Source organism: Metopolophium dirhodum, chromosome 4, assembly GCF_019925205.1.
Source record: "Metopolophium dirhodum isolate CAU chromosome 4, ASM1992520v1, whole genome shotgun sequence".
Classification (NCBI taxonomy): domain Eukaryota; kingdom Metazoa; phylum Arthropoda; class Insecta; order Hemiptera; family Aphididae; genus Metopolophium; species Metopolophium dirhodum.
In genome coordinates, this window is record NC_083563.1 from 23,451,146 (window position 1) to 23,471,808 (window position 20,663).

The 20,663-nt window shown below is 28.9% G+C and overlaps 1 protein-coding gene across 1 annotated transcript in view; it reads left to right on the plus strand.

Moving 5' to 3' along the window:
* Nucleotides 1–2,643: 2,643 nt before the first annotated feature.
* The window catches only part of LOC132943416 (uncharacterized), a 55,880-nt gene continuing 37,860 nt past the window's right edge, over nucleotides 2,644–20,663 (plus strand). The window contains exons 1-2 of the mRNA XM_061012401.1: nucleotides 2,644–2,924; nucleotides 14,398–14,540. Of these exons, the coding sequence (XP_060868384.1) occupies nucleotides 14,437–14,540 (104 nt within the window). The 5' untranslated portion in view covers nucleotides 2,644–2,924; nucleotides 14,398–14,436. The remainder of the gene's footprint in view (nucleotides 2,925–14,397; nucleotides 14,541–20,663) is intronic.

Here is a 20,663-nt window from a genome sequence, read left to right on the forward strand (position 1 = left end):
TAATATTATTAACACACGATAATTTTAAAGTGATTTGGATATCCTATGTATACATATAACTAAACAGACACTATAGATTTTATGCCATAATTAAAATATGAAAGTATTTTTTATTTTATGACCGAAAGGGTTTCATCAAAACGTCATCATCCCCATATTACTTAAATAAAATATTCCATATAATGCACTATATTATATAGGTATTAGTGTATTAAATAGAAAAAAAGGCAGTTAGTAAGTATAACAATCACTCTGATGTACTGCAGTAGGTGTCGAGTGTACCTCGTCATTGAGTAAGTCACTATAATATTTAAATATGTAATGTATGTATAAATTGTATCTGTTGAATTTGAATTCGATGATAAATCATTGCATACGAAATACGATTCTGAGTGAAGACGGTTTGTCAGCTCCTATATTACTAAGCAAACATCATGATAAGATTTTTGATATTGCTATTAAGAGGACGCTACACAGAAATTTGTTGTCTCCGTCTTACATGAGCATAACATAGCAAATTTACGTTCAGCATATCACGTTTACCTCAGTTTAAAAATTAGTGTGAATCGAACTATTATGAAACTTTATAGTAAGAACATTATCTGACATCTGTGTTTGTAAATGGGGTTTTTTTAATTCAGTTTTTAATTGAGTTATGAGCATTTTTAATTTACGCTGTATTACCATCGAGATTCATAATAGGTCAATTCACTCTATTTTTTAAGCTAACAGAGCTAAACGCGTTATCCTATGGGTGAAAATTTGCTATGTTATACGCACTTGTAATACGAAGACAACAAATGGCCGTGTAGCGGTCGTCTTAAAATAATTTATTTTACTATTAGTTTTTTTTTTTTTTTTATGAGGGTTAAGGCTTCAACTACTAGTTCATTAGCTGTGGTACTGTAGATTAGTTTACACGTGTGTGTTTGTTTTGGCAGAATTTTTAATTTGGGCACCCGTAGGTATCTGCCATGCCCGGGTGGGGGATGGCGGCACTTGTTCTCCTGACACCGTGACTTGCCGAAGAAAAATGCCACCTGCGACCGAGGTGTTATGTTATGGTTTATCCTCATTGATGAGAACCATATTTAATTTCCATATAAAATGTTTTTAACGTTATCGTCATTAAAATGTTGACTACTGTGATAAATTTTCCATTAAAGTAAGGAATAATTCGACTTGAGATTTTAATACATTAATATTTTACACGGAAATATAAAAATATACGGCTCTACCTATTGCTTTTTACAATTCAGCTCATTATATCGATTTATATTATACATATAATAATATTAATTTTATATTAAAATTTATATTAATATTAATATTAACCTGACCTTTAAAATATCACATCATAGTTGTATTATTTTGATACAAACAGGCAAGATACACGTGTAATAGTTTAGGTATACTATGTTAATTAGATATAAACTGCATTTTATAATGTTACTTAACTCGATTCTTAGCTATATTGTCGTTCGTCTTATTAGGTAGGTAAGATAACTCTAGATATTTACCTTTTGTGGATATTACGCTATTAGGTGAAATTTTACTTGTTTTATATATTATATTTAGTTTTTTAACTATAAATAAAGTAATAAGAATAACAATTAGTAATTAGTGCATCATACACAGACTAAATCGTAAAGATTAAAATTATTTCACATATATCATTTGTTTTTACTTCAAAGACTGTCAAACATTAATGGGATTATATATTAATATAAATGTTTTGTTCGAAGATTTATTTTATTATTTTTAACCATTATTTTTTTATTTATTAGAAAAAAGATCAACAGCTGTGGTTATTAATTTACTCATCGCCTATATTATATTTAAATATTTAAAAATGTGTGATTACATATAGGTACTTAACAATCTATATACAAAATATAAATAATATTGTATAGATAATTCAATATTATCTAGGAATTATTTCAAAGAATAATTTATGCGAAAAGACCGGACGGAATGCGAAGAGCGCGGTCGCAATGTTCGGCACTCGCATCGCGCATATTATGCTTGTCTTGGACAGGAGAGCATGCGCGTTGATTGTAAAGTTTACGTGACATTTTTTGCAAATGTTCGGTGTACTTAGTTATTCTTCACGATCGTATTGTGTAAATCACTGAGAAATTTGAAAATGGACCTCATCGAAAATCCAAATTCGACATCGCACTGCACCCCGAAGTAGGGTGCGAAATAGCCCATAGATGCCTGGTGTATAGTAGTTATTATGTGTGTGTAGTGTCACGTAACACTATTTGTCCCCGAAACGTTTAGCCCGCGGCACTTGTCATTTAATATATTAATATTTGCTCATAAACGAGTGTTTTGGACGGATCACAGATATATAACATACTGTATCGGTACCTAATATATAATATGACACGCATTGACACCGCAGCGTTGTATTATGTTATTTTAATTCTGTGTTTTTACGTGTCAAGTGCGGATTTCTATATATTATATATTACCTATAACACGACTGCCTATATACTCTACAGTGACAATAACGTAACAACACATTACAACGTATTGGCGTATAAAAATGAATAAGACATAATAATATAAATAGCCATACACGGCCGGTGGAGGGGTGCGGCGGCTGTGCAAAGTTTCACTTTCCGTCGATCTGCCGTCGTCTGCACAGAGACCGTTCAGTCACCGTTGCGTGCTCGACGTGTATAGTGATCAACCGCGTAGATCTACTGCCGTAACGGACTTTTCGCACGTGGACACCTGTATTATAGTGATTGACCGCTGCCGGTTTACTATTATTGTTATTACACTTATATAGTTATTTGTTTTTTTTTTTTGGTTTTTTGATTTTTTTTTTTTTTAAACTCCAACACCTATTGTATATAGCACCGGTCATCGGCTTCGTCGCAGATTACCACATGTGCTGCGAATTACTTACAGTGAGTTTATTGTCAAATGTTTATGATTTAATTTTTGCTATTTTGTTTTACCCAAGTTGTACTGATTAATCATATTGGCATTCGAGACGTTTATCGTTCTCTGAGCCCATCATATTATTATATAGTAACACGACTTGCTTGGATACAAATGTTAAGACTACACAAGTGCACGACTATCCAGTATTAGCCGATAACAGTATAATATCATGAAATTATAATATATTACCAACAACTTGGATATATTTTTGAAGTATAGTAATATATTGTCAAAACAAAAACTTGTGGTAGTTTGTGTATTTAGTTTGTGGCTTTCTAATTTCCTGGGAAGGTATAGGTATATAATTTCCAGTCAATATTTTTAATGAAAAAACCAATTGATATAACATAAAGAAAAACTGTTTGCTGAAACAAATCAAGGGTACTACTGGGTAATGCATGAATAATGCATAAGTCATACGCCGTCTTAAATGTTTGTATTGTCCGTATGCATTTTTAATTTGTATATACAATACATAATATTTCATGAATATTGAATGCAAAACACATTTTTCTTCGAGAGTTAAAGTTTATACTGCTAATATTTTTATAAAAATAATAAAATGATTTTCATTGTTTTAAAATTTGACACAGATTGAATTTATTGATGTAAAAACAATATTTGTAAGTTAAAAAAGAAATTGAAAAATACTAAAAACTTAACGTCTATCATTAAAGTTGAAGTTACTTTTTAGTAAATTGTTTCAGCTGTTTTAAAATATATTATGCAATTTGAAGTCTTATAAATGGGTATTATAATTTGTGGGTACCCAACCTAATTAACCGAACCTGTAATTCACAAAACAGAATTTGTTCTATATAAAACAAAGTTAATTTATTTGAATACCTTTGTATTTTCATAAAATATTCACTATTTATTTGAAATATTTTCATTTAAGATTCAGTCCAAAATTCAGCTACTATTGCGAATCATATAAAGCTCTGTTTTTTATAAAATTATTTTTAGTTTCATTTTGCACTTTTGAACTTTTTACCTACCCTGTATTTTTTTAAACAATAGATGACATATTTTTATAAAAATTTAAAAAAATATTGGTTGGATTAAAATATATATTTGAATTTAATATAATAACTTTCATAATAAATGTTAAACCCAAAGTTCTAATTCAGTGGTTTATTTAACTTGTTTTGGATGTCATTTGAATAATATAATTTTATTGTTGTTTCTAACTGAATAGTATTTACAAATCATACAAATCTATTCAATAATTGGAACGCAAGATAATATATGTGTAATTATAGTAATATAATGTTTTATATAGGGCTCAGAAGTTTATGACTTTTTTACCAATTTTTTTTAACATCTTGGAGACTTGGACAATGCTCTTTCCAGCTAAGAAAATGTGCTTAAAGTACATAGGTAGACATTTTAAATAACTCACTTTTGTTTTGCATCTATCGAAATTTTAAGGTCAGTTTTTGTAATTTAATCAATTTCCAGTCATTTAAAAAATGTCCTGATTTTTTTCGTTTATGTTTGGTACTTTGATGTCTTTAAAATTTTTTTTAGGACATTTTTAATAAAAATTAGGTTATATTTGCATCTTTTTTATATGACTTCAACTTTCTAACCCTAGTTATGTATATATAATCAAAATTTCAAATGTAGAAATCTGCAGGCTAATTAAAAACGTTCTCCTAAACCATTGAAACCATAGAGGGGTGCAAATTTTAAATTTTAAACTCATAAAGCATATAGCATAGGGGTGCTTATATTAAGTTGTGCCTCGGGTTACATAATTTGTAGATCCAGTACTGGAAATTAGGAACTAAGAAAGTATGGACTGGGATCTGTGGATTAAAACGTTGTTTATTTGTACTTATTTATTTGATATCTAAATATCTTGTTAAATTAATAAACTTAACAGCCATGCACTTAAATAAACTAAATTTGATATGATTATACATTTTTGTTTAAAATAAAATAAGGTACATTCAAATTGTGGCCCATGAACAATTTTCTATTTATTTTTTGGCCCTTGACATAAGAATTTATCATTTGGAAGTCTTTGGAGACAAACCATTTATATTGTTAATTTAAATTGTACATTTTTTGAAATATTAATAAACATCTATCTTTCTATTTATTTATTCTCAAATAGAGATTTTTATTTTACCATGCATATGATTTTAATTTTAATATATATATTTTTATACAAACGAAAATACTCATTATTTGATTTTAATGATTAATGATAATACTATTAAGAAATATATCCACGAATATTTTAAAGGTTTAAATATATTTAAAATGTTTTTTTTTTGTATACCTTTGTAATACATTGTGAATGTCAATTTTTATTACAGTATAAGGTATTCATAAATTTAAATATTGTATCATAACAACGAACATTGTACACTATACCAGAAGTGTTTATTTAAAATATATTTCAAAAATGCTAAGTCATGAATCCTTTTATTTGAAGTTATGCACATTGTCATATAACTACTGATGCGTTGTCATTAAACACATTGGTCCTGTTGGCTAAGTTATCTAATATATTATTGTTTGTTTTTGTGCTTATTATTTTCATAGAAATATCTTAAACATACACAGTTCAATATTACATCAAAATATACCAAACTGACTAATACATCAGCGCTGTTATGTAAAGTTTTTTTACACTTAATGCCATAAAACGAAATAAGCCTATATCTATAATAATCACATAGGTATATTATAATAATGAAATATGAAATTTGAATGATTCATATATACAAAGGCATGATGCACGAGATTCATGATGGCAAGATTATAACATTAAAATAATAATTTATTTTCGAGAAGCTCGACACCTTAATACAATTTTAATGATTAATTATTATTCATTGGAAAATATAAAAGTAACAGAAGTTGAAGTTTAAATACTTGCTTTTATATCCCGTACGTATAGTTGTGTAAAAGTCATCCATAAGGAGACGAAGGACAAGGACGATTTCGTGGAAAATGTATTATTCATAGTAATTATTGTATTCACATTAATAATATTTAGTTCATTGAAAATATTATTACATTTCATTAACCATTAAAAAGTGTTGATACCTTAACTGAACTTATTTAATTAATAATGACACAAATATTATTATATTATTTAAATTATAAATATAAAATATATTATTTACGTAATAATAAATTGTTTAAATAACATAAATATTTAATTTACATATTTTAATAATTAGTTTTGAATAAATATTGTTTTATCCCAAGTATTACAGACTGTAGAAAGTTATATAATCAAATTAAGAAAAATATTGTTATGTACTAAGATTTGGATGAAGAATGTATTAGGTTCACTATTACGAACAATTAATATCGTTTTGATTTTGAAGATAGATACATTAATAATAATTGTAAATTATTTAAAAACAATATAATACAATCTATAATTAAAAAAAATATTGAAACATGAATTCTCCTCTTTCTAGCAGAATAAAAGTTTCATAATATTATTATTTTTATTGTTAGTATCGAGTATCGACTTCTCCATACAAACGCCTGTACTTAATAATAATACATTTAATTAAAATAGTCTTTTATATTAAAACATATTGGACTGTCAGATCTTACGTGGAACTAAAATGTAAATTATGTCACAATAAATGCACAGTGAATAAATGTATTATTATATTGACTTGTTATCTTTATACAAACTGTGTATCCCGTAGCGTTATAATATTTTTACTTTAATTATTACGAATATCCGAATAGGTATATTGTTTTAAAATAATATTGCACACGAACGAAATGCAAATACGAACGGAGAAATACCTACACAAGACCGACTCCAACACATATTATAGTATGATGCAGGTACCGTCAGCAAAACCACACAGATATTACGAATGCGCAGGCGCGAGTATGCGTTTTATGATGATTACACGATAAACAGTCTGGCCCACGAGAGAAAGGTTCCGCGTGAATATAAAATAAAATAATAAACGAAATAAAATCCCTCGCTAAGAAATAAGAATAGGTGTGACAGCGTGGCTTACCTATGTGGATTTGGTATAGCATGCACAGTATATACGCGTTTGACTTACCCATCCAATCAGTATAAGAGAGAGAAAAAAAAGGCACGTTACTATTTTAACAATTTTACAGTTACCAACAGACAACAATGCGTTACCTGGAGACTGGAGTTATGTCACTGGAATTTTTACATTTGTTATAATAATAGGCAATAAGTGCACGTCACATTATAATATACATTGTAGTGTACACACAGGGTGATCCATTTAACGCGATCAGAAAATAATATAGAAAATTCAAGAAATCAAAACAAATTATTTAAGAACAAAACTGAATATTATAAAATTGACATTATAGAAAAATGTAAAAAGTACGCAACTTGTGTTTTAAAAAAAATACGGAAAGTTCAATTATTATATTACCTTGTTTACGATAAAAGAACCACCCTGTATAAACATTTAGTTAGTTATAATACTTCACACCTATACACTACATATTTACATAATATATAATATAGTGTCGCCCATTTTAATGCATCTCATCTCTAACACCTCCACACCCAACAGCATAATGTTTTTTTTTCACGACTAGAAAACGATTAAACTTCTTGAACACTCGGCAGTGATTTAGGCTACGTATAATGTATATTATAGTATGCACCAATAAATAATAAGATTTCTAAAGTCATACATTGTCTTTGTTATTATATTACATATATTAATACATCATATTATTGGTTTCATATAATGATATATTGTCAAATCGTTATGACGAATGGAAACACAAAAAAATTACTTACCGATGGGCAGTTAAACATTTTAATGTATTCGTTTCTGAGACAATCACGATTACTGTTTTCAAGAGCATAGACAGGTACCTATTTAATATAATAAAATACATATAATATCTGCCAACCGTTTGATTCGGTTATTTTTTCTACGCGATTATATGGTCTAGCCGTAGTATAGGTTGTACCTACCTACTTTGTTTATTGACTACGTATAAGCTGTATCTGTGCGTATGAAAACATATAGTACCTATCTAATTATTAATGCGTAATGTGGAGAACAGCCGTACACCTGGCCAATATTATGCCTAAGTATATACTGCCATCTTGTATATATTATTATACATCATGTTATTATTATAATATTGTGTCGACGCATTGTAATGAAATTAGTTTTCCAGTTACGATCGACTTCCATTTACTATACGCACCACCCTACGCCGACAAATCGACGATCAAAATCGAAAATCGTTCCGTATATAACTGCCGTATTGTACGTATCCGCTATGATATTCGCGTGGCAAAACATCAATTATAATTGAGCGCTACGGTACTACCGCTACACGCGTGCTTTCGTTTAATTGCGTCTGTTGTCCCGCAAATATAATCATCACATTTATTATACAATATAGGTATGTATACCTACGACACGTACATAATAACGTAATATAATAATATAAATAATACACAAATGGCAAACACGTCTCCGCGCGCACAGACTTCCAACGCTCGCTCCGGGCAACGCGTTTACCACCGTGGGAGTAGTAAGACTTTTGTCCGCATAATAATAATTATACATGTTATGTATGTATACCTACCTAATCTCAGTGCTAATATTATACGCGTTCCGGCATTAAACGCGTATAACGTATATCTATAACGACTTTTTTACGGACGTCTCTTATTCGCGTCATTGTTGTTGCCGTACACTTGTATATTGTCTACGCCGTGTTCGCGGACGTTAATTTTTTTTTTCAATCATAGGTAGATACATAGATGGTGACGTATCGGCGGCACCTATAGCGATGTCATTTCGGCATTAATTGCCGGACAAATTTATCCAGTCGCGGGCCCACGTAGATAATGCATTAATTTGTTTTCATTAGCCGACTCTCTGGTGCCCCGGGAATTGAATTCATATTTTACAGAGTCAAACAATAAATATAATATATAATATAGATGATCGAAATACCGACTTGCTGTAAAAGTGATACGGTTGTGGATACATATATAATGTACAACACTATATATTATATACCATGACAAATATGTATGTACGCGACACGCGTATATAACGATATAAAGGTATAACCGCAGAATAGATAAATATATTATAACCCACGAGTCCCCCCCCCCCCCCCGTTATAATGACGCCACCACCGCAGGTCTCAAGTTCAATGTACCTCCATATTATTAGGTACAATATGCATCTGGTATAGGTGTATAATATACAATATAAACGCGGTAATATAACAAGAGAGAACTGCGGTATACGTTTGTATATTACACGAGAAACAAAATCCTATAGCCTACACAATGTGTAGGTATTAAGAGATATTATTATAGTTACCTAGGTATAATACATCCACGGGCAGGTATGTACGATGACGATCAAATGCAACCGGAATAATCCGTTTTTAAAGCCTGCACATTATGATATAGTTCGCGTTGAATGAAAATCTAAACTATAGCTTGCAGTATACGGTACGAACATAATAGAGAAAAAAACCACGCCATTGTGTTCCCCTCTAGGCACGTGAACGAAAAAAAAAAAGAAAATATATAACAGCTTGTCGAATGTTATATGCGAGCGCCAATGGCGAAGGTGACAAATTCCGTACAGTTCATTATACTCCCGCCCAAATGTACAATATTATAATGAATGGTCCGATGGTCCGATGGTCGGAAAAAATGAAAAACATATATCGTATATCGGCATAACATAATATGTGATGTAATTTTTTGACAGGTTCATATATTGTAATAATATCTAACACATCGCGCGCGAAGAAAACAAAATATGCAAAACCCATTATAATGTATACAAACAACACCGATATAATATAATAGGCGTATTATAATAGTTTTTGCGATTTCTCGAAATTGTTTCTGTACGTCCGAGATTAGTGTGAGATTATATTATATTGCCATGTATATCGTTTATTTTTATGATTATCGACTGTCCGACTGTTTTTTCCTTACTGTTATAGTATGTTAAGACGTTGTAATGGCAAAACGCTATTGTATTTGTCAGACTAATCTCTAAACGTAGGTACTCTCATTATAAATATCTGAATTCGTCTGAGTTTACTGTATATTCAAACCTCCATTTCGTTTACACTATTATTATACCATTTATGTCTATAGTCTACAATATCGTTTACCTTAATATTGTTTATTCACACCTGCGTCCTACAGAGTCTAATAGCACATTCATTATATTTCAACACTTCTCTACTTATTAATTAATGTTGTACAAATTACTCAGATAAAACGTTGTAATTATTTCAATAGTAAGCACTTTAACAAAATAATTGGTTTACATGATTGAATTTTGTTTTTATTTGCCAATACATAAAATAATCCTATTGCTTTTTTACAGTGAGCATGCGTTCACTTCTAACCGCTTTCTAAACTCGTTTTTTTGCAAATTATTTAAACATAATGCGAGGTGTCTATATAATATAAAGCACCTATATTATGACATTAATTGTTTCAATTTTTCGTACGTCTTTTATTTTATTGTTCTCTTGGTATTTATACTACATAACTGCAAAATATAAGTACAATATATGATATATATATATATACTTGTTTTATTTTTGTATTACCTTATTGGTTCATTTAGTTCATATTCCCAATCAACAAATAATTTTTTTCAGAATAAACAATATTCAATACAACATATAGGTTAATATAAATATATTATTAATACAAATTTAAAAAAGATATAAAAATAAACTATATGAAGCATTGAACGGTGAATTTGAAAAGTTTGATGTTGAGAGAAGAATAGAATCAGAGATACATGAGAACATATGTAACAGATGAGAAGATCTGCAGGGAAAGGTCTGTTAACTAGTGCGAAGAGACAAGTTTTTTTTTAAAATTCAATAGTTTGCTGATTAGATGGAAAATATAAGGTGCGGCAATTTGAAAATTAACCGGCGAATTGAGGATTTTATGATAAGAATGAGTGACAACATTGAAACGTTGCAGGAGAATATGAGTATAGCCACTAGCTAGTACAGTGGTGTTCTCAGGAATTTTCAATAACGGGGGGGTTGACCCCATGACCCCCTCCCCCCCCACCGTAAGTACGCCTATGAGCTAGTAGGTATGAATATATCTTGGAAAGAAAATAGTATTGCAAATAAATAATCGAAAGTGGTTAGTACACTGAAATTATGTGGCTATCCGAAAAAATAAATTTATAGGACCCATATAATGGTGTAATAACTCAAAAATACACGTAATTTTTTATTGTAAAAGTTAAATTTTTAATTTTCGACAATGTATTTGTGAAGTATTTACTATTTTTGTATACCTATTGATATAAAAATAATATGATATCTAAATAATTGTGAAATACTTTTTGTATTATATGCATTTTAATTTATTTTTAACATTGTGTGAAATCGCTTTTCGTTTTTCGAACCATTACATTAATAATGAACTGGTTCAGTGATCGTTAACTTACAGTCCGAAATCGTTTTAGTCTTTAGAGCTAGTATATTGTAGTATAGCGAAGTGTATTGGCGATACGATCGTAGGATATAATATTTTCGCATACAGTTCGTACATTTTTTATCACGCCTCGTCGGATATAATCCCACGCGGATACTGACCATCCGATAACTACCTATCTAAATAATTAGACATAATTATTATAACAAGACGTATTATGTATGCTATTTACGCAACGAGAAAAACATATCAAAACAAACAAACTATAGAAACTACAACGACGGCGGTAACAATTCGATAACCCTATACATCAATCGTCTGCACAAGACACGTCTCTATTATAGGGACTGACTCAGTCGTATTTCGTCGTGCGATGCCGCGGGGTTGTTGAAATGGAAATGCAACAGTTATAATTGCTCGCGATTCATAATATAATGTTCATCCCAAAACAGTTATATTATACGATACGTCCAATCTCACAATAATTGCCCAATACGTATTGTGTGCATTGTACCCGCTAATGGCTGCTATACACGTGGAAGATGCCTCGGGACGTGTGTGTATGTGTATATATATATATTATAAAAATAATTTTTGTCATAATAGAATTGATTACATTTTTTTTCTTTCATTTTGCATCATTGTCCATTGACACAATACTATAGAGTCTACCAGACGACATTGGGTTGATTGAACTTTGGTATATGTGGCAAGGTTTCTGATGAATATTACGTTTATTGCCACTGCTTCTAAGTTAATCCCATTAGATCGATGAGCCCCGATCTCGATTTTTTGTCAATACTAATCAAAATTATGATAAAATTAAAATTATTGTGGATCTTGGAAAGTTAAAAGTAACGTTCAACATTTTAAGAATTATTTTATTTTATCGAAGCTCGTTTTTCTGGTCAGTCGTTTAAGCGATTATAATGACATACACTTGAAGTAATTATTACTCACTTGTTTTAATAATGTATTATTAGTTAATACATATTAATTTAAAATTCAGTATAAACCATACCATACTATATACAGAGTGAGCAGGAAGACATGACAGATGAAATAACTTTTGTTCTAATCAATATTTTTATTTTTTTTTTATATTATTAAAAATTTTAAATTTGATTTAAATTTATTTAGAAAAATTCAAAATAGCCAATTTGTAAATCTGATTATAACAACAATTTCTATGGTAAAAACATTTATCCAACTCAAGTAGTTTAGTTTTTGGAATTTTTGTAAATATTAATATTTTGTTTGAGTAAATTAATTTAGAACGTAATAATTTTTCTCAAAATATTATTCCTGACATTAATATATTTCTTAAATTATTTATTAACCATATATAATTTTCACAATTTTTGTTATATGTTCAAGTAGCATCAATTTTTTTTTTTTGTCAAGTCTTCCTACTACACCCCGTACATTATATATAAATAATATGTAATATAGTATAAACTTTATTATACTATATTTAAACATCAACACCTAACACATAATGATATAATATCAATCTTACAATTTATATACAATATTATGTATGATATTTTGTAAGTCAGAGATTTTAGTAAACAATCAGTAAAATAGAAGCTCGTTAAAGTATAAATGTCATATAACTAGGGCAGATTATTCTCTATAAATACCTAATGGATCTAAAAAAAAGTACCAAATAATTATATCCTTATACATAAACAAGAAATTTACACTAAAGTATTTAATTAATGATTCGAATTGATGTCTTTATTTTGCTTGAATATTTCATTTTCTTTAAATAGATTGATATACCTAATCATTTTTTTTATACATTACATAAATAAAAACTTAATAAAGAAGCACTTCTTTTTATTAACAAATTAAATATAAATTATATTGGTAAAATCCATCATTAGAACTACAGCAGTTAAAGTTGATATGTTTTTACCTTAAAGATTTCGTTTTCAAACTTTCTAAAATAAAAAATTGTAAGTTTTTTTTAATTATTTACAAAAGAAACGATTACCTACTGTAAAAAATAAAATATATTAAGCCAATAAAAATAATATGCAAAATCAAACTGGAACTATATCTGTAGAAATATATTATGAAACATAATATTATCGGGTTTTATATTTTTAAATTAACCAAACTTGTTTCTCCTCGTCTTTTTTGTGATTCAAAATTAAAGATGCAAGTATGCAATTGTTTCTAGCACATCTGCGTTAGTTAAAATACAACTATTACAATTAATTAGCCCAATTTTAATAATAACAAAAAATGATATTATAGATACTTTATAATGTATTAAGTATTTACGCTATAACAATATAAACTTTACACAATAAAAAACAATTATGAGTATATGAGTATATGAGTATAAGCTTATGAGTTCAGTAAATAAAATAATGTAGATATTATAATGATAAATAATAATATTATATTAAAATAGTATTTGCTTAACTATTAAAATATAAACGAAGCCTAAAAATAATACAGTATTAGATTGATATGACTAAAAAGTTATATAATAATAATAATTTTAATTTTGTCGAGACGTGTTCTTCACAATATGGAAACACGAATCACATACATTCTTATAGGAATTAGTCATTAGCCATTACTATTATAAGAATAACAAATCATAAACTAAAAAATAGGAATTTGTATTAACAGTTTGAATAATAATAAAGTGAAACTTGTAAGACGATATATAGTATAAAGTGCATCGAAAGTGACAGCTGTTTAACCATTGATTAAGTATGGTATATGATGTAACTTAATATAATATTTAAATAGCGTTGTCTATGTATATATTAGTTTAACTTCTGGCAATAGCTTCCTATTTGAATGAGTTTTGAGTTTTTAACATATTATAATGCATAATAAAATTACTACAAATAAATCAAATTTACTATCTCATATATATAAATATACAATATAATATAATAGAAAATAGTAAGTTATAAGCTCATGACGACCTTTTTCTAATATTACAGGCAGTATTTGAAGTGTAATGGGTGCGTGTGTCTTCAGAGATGCACAAATGGCTGCAATTGCCGGCCAATCCGACAGACGATCCGCTGGCCACTGTTTATCCAATCAACCACTACAAGAAGTCTCATGTCTACGCCGTTACTAGGTATATTTTTTAATAACATATTGTACAGAGCATAAAATACATAACATTAAGTAAAGTTGATAGTCGTAGCCATATTTTCGAGTGATTCAACTAGATGACAGCAAATTTTTCAAACAGACAAAATATCAGATACATATTATATTATCTATACCTCATTGTTCATATATTTTCATAATAAAGTACCTATATACCTAATGCCAATAAGAACCCATCATGTCAGAATCATGTGATTTAAACATCGGAATATAATACGTGAATATGTGTGTATTTTAATTTTTAAATAAATTTAGAAAATAAAAATGTATTTTTTTAATATAAATCCAACTACGCATTAAGAAACATAACTAACGCGAGAATCTCTTAACCATAAATTAACTATATATGATACACGTGCTTTGCTGCGTTTTTTAATCTTAATCAATAACTATAATTAATAATATTGTTAATATTATCTTTATTTCAAAAAATGTGTATTTACCTAGTTACATATTTTTTTTATTCCTACCTATAGTATTCAAAGTAATTTCGTCTTCATTTTGGCTTCCTGCTTCCGATTGGTTACAGTGGTTTATCGGAGAATTAGAGAGCGAAGGTGAATCCCACGTGAATAATTAAGTGGGCAAAAAATAACTGGTTTCTACACATCATTTAAATTAGTGATGACGATATTCAGTCAGCGTTTGTTAGATGCAGTAATAGTTGAAAAGTGAGATTTCCGTCTGTATTTGCCGGGTTTGCTTACACTTCATTGAGAATTGAAGAAATCAAACCAATTTGTTGATTTTTATTTTAAGCAACAGTATATTTTTCCGGATGAACAGATTTTTTTAAGTGTTTTGTTTGAAAAACTTCAACTGAACGGTAGACTTCATAGTATATTTACTATGTAAACACACGCCACATATACAGTATCACGACGGACGACAGTATAACAAATAGGAATTAATTATAAAATAAACAAATAATAATTAATCGTTCAAATGTATCGATGTCGTAACGCATCGTTATAAATATAATAATCGTACAACAATCTTAAAAAATGTTTCATTTTCCATTTGGTATTTTTGGTGAATTACACGAAAAATCATAGGCCACGGCACCGTGATTCGAACACTGTAGCCGTGAACTCCGAACCGGCCCGTGAATCCGGGTCGGTGTACTCCGTGAACACGCGAGGATAATTGTTACCCATTATTGTACCGAAATTATGAGCCCGAAAATCGAGAGGCGCAACTGCATCTGCACGGCATCCGAGTATTAATATATACAGCGGTGTATGCGGTATTTCGCCGGTTATGGTCCAGCAGACTCGAGAGAAACCTAATAAGGACGTACTTGGATATTTGAGATAAAAAATAAAATACGCACACACACACATCTCAAGGTCACTATATATACTATACATACCGCGGTGGTGTACTGCAGTCGACTAGCGATGTATTTATTTATATATAGTGTGCAAGCAGTGCTTATAATACAGCCTTATATACATATTATATATAAGTAACAATATCGTTTTACCTTCATATCCTCGGCACGAAGACACGGGGCCGATACAAGATTTACGGCCGGCTACGAAAAATTTTCACGAACAAAAATCAGCTCGCGCGAACATGACTTACTTATCCTTCGGTTCTCTTTTGTGACAATTTGTCGGACGATTGATATGCACCGTGATCGGCCCCCATTGTTCGTGCGTTATTCTCCCCGTAGCACAAGAAGACCGAAATCATGTTGCAATTCCTCCAGCTGACCTTATACGGTCTGACGAGAAAGAGAAATGCATATAAATATAAAATATAATTTAAAATATATATATATAAATATTTAGTAATAATATAATATTATATTTTATTCTTTTATTTCCATTTATCGTTTATGAATCATGGCTATTCACACTGTCTGTACAATTCTACACCACCATCCACCGTGCAGAACGTAGGTACTTATAATCAAGAGCAGGATCAAAAACAAATTATTCGTTACATTTTTTTTTTTTGTAATTACATAATTCAATAGGATATTCAAATTTTAAGAGACATGGGTCTTCGTAATATCTAATATAACAAGTAACATAGTACACTATATAGTATATTTAATCTAAGGTATTATATAATATAACATACGCATTACGTATACACATTACAAATACTAATAATTATACCTATATTTATTAATAACTAGCTGATCCTGTGCACTTCGTTGCCCGTTAAATGTACCAACTCTATATGACTCAAACTTTGTTCAATTCGTTATTTAATATTCGGTGTACGGTGTTCAAAATTTATCTTAACTTTTCTGATGCCTGGAATAAAAATTCTGATTCGCAGCAGTATATTATCAGGTAGGCAATCTACCTGCGGTAGATCGCGGACCCGGTGCGGTTTGTACGTAAGTGTATGATTTAACTCTAAAGTATCAAAGTTATACCAAGTTTATTTTGATATAATACGATAAAAATCAATTAATACATAGTCCTAACCTAACCTAAACGTACTAAATTCCGACGAATAAAAACCAAATTTAACTCTTTTTAAATTAGCCTATCTTCTTCACAGAGATCTTCACACAAACGTATATATTTTAATATAGGCTATAGCTGATCCTGCACACTTTGTTGTCCGTAAAAAATGACAACTCTTAAACAAATTGTGATTGTTCAGCTCCTTTTTGGTGTAACTCACTGCAGTAAGTGCAACTCAGCCACCCTGGTAGGCAATTTGTGAATAAATTCGATTTGATGCATGCTTGTACCTGATCTGCCCGATTAACCAATAGCAACCAATAATAAATAAATACTATTTCTATTAATTATTTCTCCTATAACCAATAGCAATCATTTATAAACAAATATTTCTATCATAAATCTCAAAATCTCTGTTTGAGCACTTCTATTAATTGAATGTAGCGTGATGTTATATAGCCTATGACCTTTCTCAATGAATGGACCATCCAACAAAAAAATAATTTTTCAATTCGAACCAGTATAGCCCCTTACAGCCCCTTTAAGCCCATTTCAGCCCCTTACAGCCCTTTTTTAGTAATAAAAAGTAGCCTATGTTTTTTCTCAGTGTCTAAACTATCTATGTACCAAATTTCATTTAAATCGGTTCTGTAGTTTCGGAGCCTATTCAATACAAACAATCAAATCGTTCCTCTTTATAATATTAGTATAGATAATATTACTTACCGATAAGGTAGTTAAGTTTGACTGTTTCAGTTTATAAAAACCTACATGTTATAATATATAAAAGTATTCCAAGGTATAATTTTCCAAATTTTTTCAAAATAATAGGTATTTTAGTATTTGTTTTTGGTGAACAAACGTAGTTTTCTAGTTATGATTTCTTTCACCATACTTTAGTATAGTATTAAGTACATGTATTTTTCTATTATTATTAAATCCACCGGCAACAAAAGGCCATTGAGACTAGGTTACAATAAATTCTCATCAAATTAGGTGTTATAAAAATTGCACAACCAATAAGAAAAAAAGATTTGAAGAAAATTAAATAATTACAACTACATCTTTTAGATTGTATTTTGATGATAGTCCGTTTTTACGGAATTAGTTGATAGTGACTGCAATTTAAGTTGTGTGGAGAAATTTTACCAAAGATACTGATGGGAAGGTCGTTCCACGGTTTAAGACAATTTTATCTGGCTGAAATTTAGTAAAGATGATGTTATGATAGATTATGTACATAATGTAATGGAACTTATAACCGATATCTAATTTGCGTTACAACATTTAAGATGAACCTACATTAACTATCTGCGATCTCCATAAATGTTGTAACGCAAAACTCACTGTTGGAGGTATTTGCATGATTTTCAAATTGTATATGACAAACGTTTTGAAAACTGTATGAAAAATATTAATATGACCATAAAAACAATTATTTATTACTCGTAAGTCAGTGATAGGTTAAATTATTTTGAAATTTTAATTAGGTGAGAATGAGATTTGTTTTTTTTCTGAACTAAATATAGTGTCTATATAAATCAAAGATCGTAAAATTCGGAAACTTGAGAAACTCCGTGGAATTCGTAACATTTAATTATTTTTGACATTTTACTTCTAATTTGTTCGTAAATTCATATGTAATTACATATTATTAAACAAAATGTAGAAATAAGTCTTTTTACCTTGAAAAATGTTAACCAATCCGTTGTTGTTTTAACATCCCATGTAGCATGTACACGGTCATAATATTTCAAACTATCTAGGATATTTTAAGTATAATATGTACCTATATTAACTATTAAGTACGACGATGATTACAGTTCTATAGACCTAAATTAACATTGCGTGATTTTATTTATTGTGTTCGTACATAACATTATAACGTAATAGTACGTGTAAATATAACCTTCCGCGATAAAAACTTAATTTTATTTTCATTCATGATTTGTTCGCGCCACGTTGTGTTAGTATAATACAATGTATTAAGAATGGTCGTAATTATCACAGCTATTTACTACTGTTGAACTACCTATACAGGTTATATCATACTAATTTGTGTAATATCCATTTGATGGCGTATACTTGATATTTTACAATAACAGATTATTAATTTTATTGTTATTCTCCAGCCGAAAGAACTTTCCAACTCGTTGACTCGGTACAAAATTGTATTGCTTTATAGCTTTGAGTACAACAAAATATTTTTAAAACATTATTTTAAATATTACACTTTTTTAAAATTTTTGATTGAATATTATTCACTGATACCGATTGACATCAAAATTTCTCAATTTTTTTTTAATGATGTTCATAAATTGTTACCTATCAATAAGAATATATTACTCATTCAATTATAAATTTAATTTTTTTTTAGCTATTTTGAATTTTTTGTTTTTCAAAAAATATTTGTATTATAATTGTAATCATTTCTTACACTACTTATTTTGTTACTTTTTACCCTTTGAGAAATGTTCATATCCATATAATATAACATAAACTATCCTTAAAAATAGATGCTGAACCCTTTCCTTATTCTTTTAGAATATTTTTTTGTATGTTTATACAATTGTGATAATTCAAATTTAACACAATATCCATTAAACTATTAGAGTGACCTTCCCAATGAAAAGTTACACAAACCTACTATAAAGCAGGAGCAAATTCCCCGGTTTTTCTAGATTTGTTTCTCAATCAATCGTCAATGAAATATAGTATACCACAATTAATATTATAATACATATTATTGAATACAGATTATTATTGATCTAATTCAAGACCTGTCAATCTTGTTTTATTTTTTAATTATTAATTAGTAAATCTCACTCGTACTTGCAATTTACATTTGACAACACATCTCACCAAAATAACGGTTTTTCAAATAATCATCTGCTCAAAAATCATTTTATTATTTGCTCACATATTTAACTTTTGACCTGATACCTGATACCTAACGTCGTTTTAAAAGTTTGATGTTTGAATATAATTATATAATAATTGTATAATAATTGTATAATATAACTATAGTGTCTTGTTGCAATGAGTAACTCAACTAAATTATACACTTAAAGAACAACTTAAATTATTTTTTTGAACTAGGTATATTATTAGTACAGGAAAAACATGTAACTATCATTTGTTAAAAGTAATATAAGTAAAAATTATTAGTGCAGAATAATAGACTTAAAGTTATTAACAAGTAAAGTACGTTCAGCGTTCATAAACCTAAATATAATATTATAAGTAATACAATCCAGGTACTATTCATTATATATTCGTATTCCATTATAGGTACTGTATAGTTTATACAATTTAAGTCATAATTATAATTATAATATAATCCAAACAAAATAATGGTAGGTACTTATATTCTAAAAAAGAACGTATAATATGGATTAATTATAACTAAATATTAGTGTCTTGATGATTTCTTTAAAATTATTCTGGAATATCACAACTATTATATGACTTATTATATTGAGTACTTAACTACTAACTATATATTCAATATAATATGATTATAATATATGATATAAAAGATGATACCAGGACCTAAAATTCTGTAGAGTAGCGCACACTGTGTGCAGTAACAAAGATGAAGTGTGCAGTAGTAAATTAAAAAGTTGGTGCAGTACTTTTAATTCATACACACACTACTA